Source organism: Biomphalaria glabrata, chromosome 16 (assembly GCF_947242115.1).
Source record: "Biomphalaria glabrata chromosome 16, xgBioGlab47.1, whole genome shotgun sequence".
NCBI classification, from domain to species: domain Eukaryota; kingdom Metazoa; phylum Mollusca; class Gastropoda; family Planorbidae; genus Biomphalaria; species Biomphalaria glabrata.
In genome coordinates, this window is record NC_074726.1 from 6,421,049 (window position 1) to 6,431,543 (window position 10,495).

At 37.7% G+C, this 10,495-nt stretch overlaps 1 protein-coding gene and 2 long non-coding RNA genes across 3 annotated transcripts; 1 reads left to right on the forward strand and 2 right to left on the reverse strand.

Annotated features, from left to right (window-relative positions):
* Positions 1 to 762: 762 nt before the first annotated feature.
* LOC106073023 (uncharacterized) lies at positions 763 to 10,485 on the reverse strand. The gene is made up of 2 exons (XR_008775167.1): positions 10,249 to 10,485; positions 763 to 1,682 (listed from the first exon to the last, which is right to left on the reverse strand). It is a non-coding gene; the product is annotated as an uncharacterized LOC106073023 (long non-coding RNA).
* On the reverse strand, positions 2,617 to 3,731 carry LOC106073007 (tumor necrosis factor receptor superfamily member 26-like). The gene has a single exon (XM_056013428.1). The coding sequence runs from the start codon at positions 3,598 to 3,600 to the stop codon at positions 2,902 to 2,904; it is 699 nt and encodes a 232-aa protein (XP_055869403.1). The 5' UTR covers positions 3,601 to 3,731; the 3' UTR covers positions 2,617 to 2,901.
* LOC106077668 (uncharacterized) lies at positions 7,777 to 9,923 on the forward strand. Its single transcript, XR_001219687.2, has 2 exons — positions 7,777 to 8,089; positions 8,285 to 9,923. It is a non-coding gene; the product is annotated as an uncharacterized LOC106077668 (long non-coding RNA).
* Positions 10,486 to 10,495: the final 10 nt, after the last annotated feature.

The window sequence follows — 10,495 nt, forward strand, 5'->3', positions numbered from 1 at the left end:
AAAATTATTACTTTTGCTGATAAGAACAAAAAAACAACAACAACAATTGTGTTAAGAAAGAAATCTTATTTTGGTAATATTAAAAAATGCCTTGAAAATGTTTTATCAAACCCAAATTGCCGGAACCAGCCAGAGTGATCTGGAAAAGTTAAAGCCTCTAATTAACAAACATGGCTAGAGTAACACCTGGGTACGAGTAGGATGCAGTTATCTTCCCTTACAAAGGAACGTCGCTAATGTATACAATGAATAACAGATTTCTTTACACATAAAATAACTTCTGGTTTTTTTTTTCAAGCAAAACTGGGTTTTGTTTCTTCCACACAAAATAAAAGCGTTCTTCCCATACAAAATAACAAATATAGCTGAGCTTACTACCTTACCATGTAAAATGTTTTACATGTTTCGGATGTTCCTTCAGAGTTAAAGATAATTACTTCCTAGTCCAAACCTCCCGCAGGACGACGGGGGATGGGAGCTGGCAGGGTTTGAACCCTGGACCATCGATAAATCTGAACGACAGACAAGCGCAAACCGCACGACCAGGCAGCCATGTAGGAGAGGAGAACTCAAGTTTAAATCTCCATCCCCCAGTCATTGTTTATTCGAGATTGAAAAAAGGACGAGTCTCGTTTGATACAGCCTATTATACCCCACCCCAAATGTCTGCAACGGAGCTTGAAATAACACTACTCATACTAATTTGCACGGAGACGCGTCATACTAGCTGATACCCGTGCTACGCTATGGTTTAAATAGTCAGTATATGTATATGCTTAGAATATATGTTGTTTTTTTTTGGCATACACTCTTAAATCCCTCAATAAAATGGCCCGCATTACAACGATCCTCATCCCTAGCCCTCATCTATAGCCCTCAAATGTATAAGTCTTCTTTATTGTTGTTTCTTTCACCCTTAAATTGAACGGTCCACAATTATGGATTATGCACAAACACTTATTAGCCCCATCAGTGGTAGTTTTCTTATCTCTATCTCCCTGCAATATATTGCCCCTTAACGCACACACAGTTTTTAATGAAATGCCCCCCCCCCCCCAACAATACATGAATTGGTCCTTTTGCGTATTCAGTGTAACAGCCAGTATTACAATAATATATACATTTGTATTATGTACTTTAAAATGTCGGCTTTCAAAGACTTATTTTGTTGAAATTGCGAATAATAAATCATTTTTGTGTGAATTTAACCAAGAGCCTCCGATGGGTGTAGAGAAGAAATATCGAAACTTGTGCTAAATGCTTTTGTTGTATTACACTGGTTTAAAAAACCTGTAATTTTATTTTTTCGCTGTTTTAATTTTAATTTAATTTGAGGCCACCCAATTCACTTCGCCTAGGGTTTTCAATCATCTAAAGCCGGCCATGCAACAACTTAACAACTACGTAGCAACATCTGTATCAGCATCATTTTCTATAGTCTTAGTTTGTTTATTTACAAAATTTAAATAATTGAAACACTTTTGTAATAAAAAAAATTGTCATTTATTTATAAAAAGCAGATGCAACATGCATTGACTCTATCATCTTTTATTATGCAGTAGACAAAGTGAAAATAAAAAAAAAAAATTTACGTATCCTGAGATAAATATAATTAGGACTAATTTCATTTGATTTCAAGTGATCTCATGAGACATCTCCACTCTCCTACTCGGGATCTATACCTGGTAGAAAATAATAAATAGTTAACAGAAATGATTATAGATTATATGATCATGAATAAATATGAAAGTAATGCTAAATAAATTTCAAATTATGACGTTATGTAATTTGTTGTGTTATTTCCCCTTGAGTTAATAGATTACATCCCTTAGATCGAATGTTTTTAAGATGGCGAAAGACTATTCAAAGCCGTAGCTCCATAGCAGTAAAATAATAGCTATTTTTTCTTAGGTCGGTGATCAGCAAAGCTAAAGATGCTGGAATGACATGGGAGCAGATAAAGGAAGCTGCTCAGAACCGAGTTCAGTGGAGAGGTGTGGCTGTCCTATGCTCCCCTGGTGGTTTAAAGGTAACGTTTGGTCTACTGAAGGAGGACAAGCCTATATAAGTTTTGTGTTTGTTTGTCAGTCCGTTCATACGTGTGCCAGTTTTAGATCCTAAAATCTAGAAAGATATTGAAAATTCGATTTTAAAATATTTTCATCCTACGGAGTGTAGATGCTAAGGCTATCTTCTGAAAGTGAATTCTTTTGTTTTTTGAATAAATGTGTAAGGCATTATTTTTTTCCATTAAAATAGACCAATTTTAAATGTCATTGCTCTCAATCTTAATGACAGCAAAAAAAAAAAAAAAATAGAAGTCTATAATACACAGGGGTGTGTTTCTTTTTATAACTTTTATTCATGTATATATAGTTCGTCCATCGTGGTTCGATGATGACTACTTTTGTCATCGGGGGGGGGGGGGGGCAGATGGCTTTGCACTGGGGTAAGGAGCCTCCTTATGTGGCTGGTGTCATGTAGTTCCGTTACTTATGCCGTTACAGTATGAAAAAGATACACACGTCACACGACTACATTATTTCATTTCTGTTTTTAATGATGTACTACTAATGTATTAATTTTGATAAATAAAAATAATAATAATAATAAAAAAACGAATGTATCTTTCAAGCCTATAACTTTGCATGTTTTTTTACAAGTGTTTGGTGCTATTTACATGTATTCGGCTTTACAGTGTAGTCTAACAAAGATACGTGACACCTTGCTCGTTAACCGCTGGCCAGAGAAACAGATGACCTCAACATCATCTGCCCCATAGATCGCAAGGTCTGAAAGGGGAACTTTAAATTAGATATAAGTATATATTCACACATAATGTGTCCCAATAAATTGTACGTAAAATACGATGCTGTAATGTGTACAGACAATGTGCACATTTCATATGTATGTACAATGGATGCCTATCATTAATTTGTATGTAACTTTAGGAATCTCTCTGTTACTTCTCTCAGTTCTATTTTTTCTGTAGCAGCAGTAGATCAGAGTGAGTACAGATATAGATAATGTGAATGATGACACTATACCCACGATGGCTACATTAGAGAAAGTGTGAGTGTTGGTTTGATCCACTTGTGAGAATTCCGTGGCGTTGACGGAGCAAAGGGTGTCATTTTCCCCTCCACATTTCCTCACTACAACTTTCCCCTTTTGGCACCCACTGCAAGGTTCACAAGAGTCAGACATCCCAAGCACCGCCCCCGCTCTCATGTAGTGGCCCTCACGGCAGCCGATGACGGTGTCCGACACTGTCGTACAATTGGACAAACTGATTTCAAAGTCGGCCGTTTCAGGGTGGGTGCAGGGCTTGCAGTCTAGGCAACTGTGGTTGCGAATATCAATAAACGTCCCTTCTTCACAGGGGACACACTCTCTGGTACTAGAGTTAAGTCTTTCCCCAGACCCGCAGTACCCCAGGTCACACGGCTCGAACATGTTCTCATAGACATTTTGGGCCATCACAGTCCAGAACAGCAAACTATAGATAAGTTTAAAAATCACAAAATGTCTGATAGTGACACGGTTTTCACTCGGAAACAGGAAAATCCAACAAGAGAACACGAATGGTAGCCTTATCATTTCAGAACCGAATCACAACATCATATCTATTTATAATTACACCATATTGCAAATAAAGCTTTGTGTCTGGTTTTCTTTAGCGCTTGGTAACACACCCAATAACACCTTCACAACATTTCAAATTTCCGTTGTGATATGTATTCTTGAAAAAGAAATTGAATGGGAATTTCCGATCGCTTACACTTTGAAAAGTGATGGCTTATGTGTAATATATATATAATAATAGAATAAGTATATAATAATTCCATCTGGGTATTTATAATCGTACTGAATTGTTCTTACGTGTAATTTAGTTATACAATGCATACAAATACACCAAGCAACTGGCAGGCTGGTTAATGAGACTCAATGAAGTGTCACGCCCTAACATTTAGATCATTTTGAGTAGGAAAACAAACAAGAAAAAAAACACAGTTAGTGTAATTGTATCAGTCAGTCATGCTTTTACATTTGTAACAGATCTAGACCTACAACAATGAATCTGTGCGGCGAATAATATTCTTACCGATTGTTTTTGTTTAACGCTATTTCATGCTTTAACTTTCACAGTACGCTATGATCCTATCACTTATCTGAACAAGATGGAAACATTGGGGGGAGGGGGGGGGGAAAGAAATGGATATCTGGGTGGATTTTTACCGTGATCGGTTTTTAAAAGCATTTACAAAAAAAAAAAAGTAACGACCTGAATTCGAACTAATGTCTCCGAAGAGCTAACCACTCTGCTAGCGAGGTAGTACGACTAGAGAAGATTGTATAGTTATAGATTGTTTGTTTCAATTAAGAGCTGTGACCTATAAAGGTGACTAATTCAACTTATACCACCATTCCAGTCAAGTACAATTTCTTTCCCTTGTTCGAGAAACCAAATAAATTGATTAATCAAACCTTAACTGATATGGATGTCGTTAATGAGTTCTTATTGGTTTGAGATTTTACACAGGAAAATGAAATGTGTATTGAACTCTACTAAACAATATGAGTTGCTTGCTTTCCAGGCCAAAAAAGCATGACGACCTTGCGTAATGAACGCCTCACGAAATATGAAGACCTCACGTAACACGAAGACGTCACATAAGGCTTCAAATAACATGAAGATCTCACATTACATGAAGGCCTCACATAGCACGAAGACCTTACATAATATGAAGACCTCACGTAAGATTTCATGTCACGCGAAGACCTCACAAAACATGAAGACCTCACGTAAGACTTCACATAACAAGAAGGCTTCAAGTAACACGAAAGCCACACATAATTTGAAGGCCTCACATACTATGCACACCTCACAGTACAGAAGGCCTTCATAAAGAATTGTTTAACACTAAAGTACTTTAATAAAATATTTAATTACAAACAACGCCTCATTAAAAGGTTAAAAGAACAAGTCTTTTAAAAAACACATAACAAAAGAACCATTACTATACTTTATTTAAGTATAACAGACAATTTTATGCTTTACTTTTACTTTCACATCTCTGAAATGATTTCATATGCCATTTTGAACAATAATAATAATAAGGCTAGTCTTCGAGTCCGAAGATTGAACAATAATAATATGTGAATATCACAATGCAAAACTATTGTCTAGTAAAATATGTCTGTTTTTTTTTTTTATGAACGTTCATATTACATTCTGAACATTAAAATCTTTTATAAGATAATAATAAATTTACAAAAGCTGGAGAGTATGCATTGAGACTGTTCTGTCATATCACCAGATTCTCAATGCTCGCCAAGAACTGTCGTATTACCAGATTCTCAATGCTCGCCAAGAACTGTCGTATTACCAGATCCTCAATGCTCGCCAAGAACTGTCATATCACCAGATCCTCAATGCTCGCCACGTCATTTCTCGGGGAACAGTGCCAGAAAAAAAAAAGGATAAGCAGTCAAAAGAAATTATTGAAAAACAACAAGGAATGGAAGGACCGGTCCCTGAAAGAGATTTGCTCAGAGAGATGGAGAAAGACGGTCGACTATACGGTCCAATAGAAATAGTTATATCAATTCAAGGTATTACTTTTAAATAGAGACTGCCCGATCGACAATTTTTTGGACTTTAGACTGCCGTCAATATAGTCCAGAGCTAGATCACATAATCTTGCGTAGGAAGTTTTGATATTTTTGCTTTAATGAACGTTGGAATTTTTCAAATGCCAAACATTTTAAATTTCATTAAGAAATTGACTAGAGTTTCGTCGATAGTATGGCCTTCTACATTGTCCACTGTCATAAAGTACTTGAGTGTGTCTCAAATAGAACAGGAGGGCCACTAAAACTAACCCAACGGGCAAAACGATGCAGAGGATGAGAATCTTTTCTACTGACTCAATGCAGAGTGTTGCAGCATCTTTCACACAGCCGGTATCCTGTGACTGGTCGCAGCGGTTGCACGGGCGGCATACGATGTCCACTGATGCATTATCTGCGACAGATGCATGGTAGCCCGTCTTGCATCCCACAACAGCGTCGGATGTTGGTGTGCAGTTTCTCAGAAGGACCTGCAGCTCACCGCGGACATCCCGACATGGCGTGCAGTGAGGAAGTTGATGGGCTTGGAGTGGATTGAATGTGTTTTGGGGACAAGGCAAGCAACTTTCGTTTGACGAATTGTAATACTCTCCCTTGCCACATGTTCTTTCTATGAACTCTTTGTACAGGAGAGTACTTTCGCAAACAGCAGCCACTAAGTACATGTCCAAACATACGTATTTCATCACTGAATGAGAAAGCATTCTTCCCAAGAATGATAAGCAGTATCTTATAGGAACGTGTTAATCTTGATTGTAAAAGTTGGATTTCCTCAGTATTATTTTACATATATACAATTGTGTGATTATTTTTCCAGTGGTCTTATCATCAGAGATAATGTAACGAATTGGATCAAAGGCAGATCTGAAATAATATAAATAGTTTATTAATAGAGATACGCAAAGCTAAAAAAAAATATTAGAAAAACCCAAAAACTAAGTTTAAAATAGTAACAAGGCAAAAGATTTTTTTTTACAAACATTAGCCAAGAAACATTAAAGTAGATATTATCTTGTGTGTAACGGCACTTCTGAGTTGGTTAGAAACGCACTAGACGTCGGTCACTACAAATACACGCCAAGTTTCTACCGATCCTTATGTAGGCCTACAGTTGATGGCAAACAAGATATTGGCAGTTTGATTTTATAGAAATATGCAGCTCTTCATTTGGAGGATACATTGTGAGATAAAAACCACTAGTTCTAGCTTTCAGTTTTTTTTTCTAATCGTGTTATGCCGTGACCTCCGTGACCCCGAAGGCGCAGGTTATGCCCCCTTCTATCCCCCCCCCCTTTTTCCCTTTTCTCCAACCATGGTCAAGTCGAACATATCACTGTTAAAGTAACCATAATCTTCTCATGATTTTCAAATACACATAACACGCATATAAGAATACATACACATAATTTACATAACACGACAAAAATATATAGGTCAGACATTGGTCTTCGTATCCACGAATTAATGCAGTAATCTCCCTTTTCTTCGATCTCAGAGTGAGTCATCATGTCAATGTCACCGACACCATCGAGAGGGCAGTCTTGAGCGCACACCACCGACACCATCAAGAGGGCAGTCTAGAGCGCACACCACCGAGACCATCGAGAGGGCAGTCTAGAGCGCACACCACGTGACCATCGAGAGGGCAGTCTAGAGCGCACACCACCGACACAATCGAGAGGGCAGTCTAGAGCGCACACCACGTGACCATCGAGAGGGCAGTCTAGAGCGCACACCACCGTGACCATCGAGAGGGCAGTCTAGAGCGCACACCACCGACACCATCGAGAGGGCAGTCTAGAGCGCACACCACTGAGACCATTCGTTCTAGACGGCCTGAACACTAACCTACAACGTCACAACCTGTGGGCAGTTGAGACCAATACCTCGTTGCAACGTCACTGCTCAGTCCGTCGTGTCAACGAGCTATGGGTCTAAACTGCCCACAGGATGTGACGTAGCAGGTCAGTGTTCAGGCCTTCAATAACTAATTGTCTCGATACCATACGACCAAGCAGCCATCCATTAACCCGATACAAATGCTATTAGAAGTATATTTAACATTCTATAAATTCTTAAAATAAATGATATAAACATAACAATCAATAGAGTGCACAGTTTCCTTAACAACAGTCAGATTCGATCCCTCCTCTTTTCCCTTAACATGCACTGACTCTACAGGTGCACATTTCCTCAAGAAACTAATACCTGATTCATTTAATTGTGTAATTTCTTTTTTCTTAGAATTGGCCAATGTAATACATTTTCAGAGAAATAAACTCTCGGAACTTGCAATTCAGGCATTGATTTACGTAATCGTATGTTAATATATCTTAATTCACACGAAAATGTTTTGTAAATAGTTATTGCTATATCAAAGCCTTTTGGAATATTACAAACTATTCAAAGGGCAATCAGCTGAAAGGAGTGGGATATGATCAATACACTGAACAAGGTCAGTAGGATATAAATCATTATACGTATTTGCTGATAAGCAACGCTTATAATATAGTATATATACTTCTGATTGACTAAACGCTAAAGATTATTCTGCTCGAATTCTCACTTAATCTCTTTTGAGTTATACTTTAAACTTTCATAAAATGTACTTCAATAAATGTTGTTTTACAATCTTTGAATTTTGTTTAAGGCGCAGAAAAGTCTAGAACACTTCAAGAGGCTATAAGAGACAAGAACATTTCTCAGAAATGAACATATCTGAACGACAATGTCGCTGGTATTTACGACTGTGTTTTTTTCTAGTCTAGTTACATCGAAGAGTGTAGCAAATACTGTTAGTCCTATTAAAATCTCAGAACAAAAGTTGGATTTGATTAACAATAATTCTGTGGAATGCTTACGCTTACAATGTGATCGACACAGTTTGTGTTCGGAAGAGAGTATTCAGTTGAACGAGAAACTTTGGAATCTGGAATTAACCAAGAATGAAGAACTAGTTGTTTCTAGTGTTAATAAGTGGTGCAGAACTTCTACGGGGATCTTAATAGGCGAGTCGAATACTACAAATGTTAGTTCATCCGCAGTACAATCATTGAACACTGAAAGCAAACGCTGTAGCCTTTGTTTGTGTTTACCCACTAACCTCACCAATATTACTAGATCTACAAATAGCTATTCTGATCTTGCTAAGAACGGAAGCTGTGATAGAGACATTTGTGCCAGCGTATGTTTAAACAGGACAGATTCGTCCATCATGTTTAGTGATGAATCGTATTGTTTCGTTCTGAACGTTAGCACATCTTGTCGCTTCTGTTGTCCAAGCGTGGATAGTGGAAGAAGAGAAAAGTTGAGTATCTTGTTTATAGTGATACCAGCGTGTCTGATCTTGTGTTTCATTTGCATGGCCTTGATATGTGGCCTGGTGGGTTGCAGAAAGACTTCACACCAAACTTTGCCCGTACAGCTGTTGATTACAACCAGAAACGAACCAGAATATACACTGAACATGTCAGAAAGTCGAGAGCTTTTAAAATGCCAACGCCAGTGTCCAGAAGTTGAAACCACTTTTTGATACTTTAATACTTTTAACTTTTTCTTTTCTAAGCTCTAGATTAAACTTGGAATGTTAAAGCCCCTCTGCAAATCAATAATGGGGATCCCATTGAGAGTGCCACTTTAGGGTCTCTCCTCTGCAGCCTCTGTCTCACAGCCCATGGCGATTAGCAATTTTCTATATTTAGAGTTCTTTTGAGATGTGTACGTAAAATCTAGAAGCACTCTTCGCCAGGTGGCTCCTCAGTCTGAGCTTGCTAAGCCCATGCCAAAATGGATTACAATTATGACATTGTAACTCTGCTCTGCGCACCACTAGCATAACCCAATAAGTGCACACCATTATCAACAGTGCCGAGTCTCAATGTGTAAAAATGACGTTTTAAGCCCAGCAGTTGGTACTACAGCTAGTATTAGAGAAGCAAACCGTTAGTTCCCCACCACCAAGTAGCAGAAAGAGAAGAGACTGGTGCCAGTGGACATGACAGCAGAGAGATGAGGGACTAGTAATGTTGGCAGTTCTTTATGGTGTTGTCAGCCAGGTATATGGTGTCGGGGAAGGTCAATCATGGAAAGGGGCAGAAGTTCCTGCTGATGTCTTGTGAAAATACCCGTTCCTGGAGCAAATATAGAGTGGCAACAGACCAGTGACCCCTCGTGGCTATTTCGTTACAAGGTCCACAGAGGCGGCACCTGTGAACTGTGTGGACTAAAGAACCGACTACTTAAGAGGACTGTTATTCATACTCACTGTAAATAAACCTTTTCATCTTGGATTGAAGTTCTAGTTCCTTTGCTTACCATAGATTTACAGCAAAATGTATTTATTTACACGTTACAAAATATGTTTTTAAGCTGACTACTGCAGACATATCGACAATGAGAAAAAAAAACTATATCATTATGGAGAAATTGAGGTTTTCATTACCAAAATAAATGTTTGAGTTATGTAGCATGATTTTCTGTTTAAATCTGTACGAATTTACCTTTTAGCCGAGATCTATATATAGATTTTATTTTTCGCGAAAATGATTAGAAAGTTGGAAATAGAAAAAGTTTAACAAAATCTAAAAGCAAACTAAATAAATAAAATAGACTTACCATCTAGATCAAAATATACTTTTATTTGTTAGAAACAATAGTATAATAATTAATATGATGTCTTGAGGGGCACTAAATTAAATGAGACACAGCTTGCACAAATAATAATAATAACAGGTCAGACCACAGACTTCTTATAGACGGAAATATCGGGATTTCCCTTTGCTTTCGGGAAAATCTCTTAACAGTTTTCAACACATGAGTCAACAATGACCTTGCCTCAAGTAGGAGCCTATATTTAGACTAT

Coding starts and splice junctions, on each gene's coding strand:
- LOC106073007 (XM_056013428.1), bottom strand. CDS start 3,600: ATGATAAGGCTACCATTCGTGTTCTCTTGTTGGATTTTCCTGTTTCCG.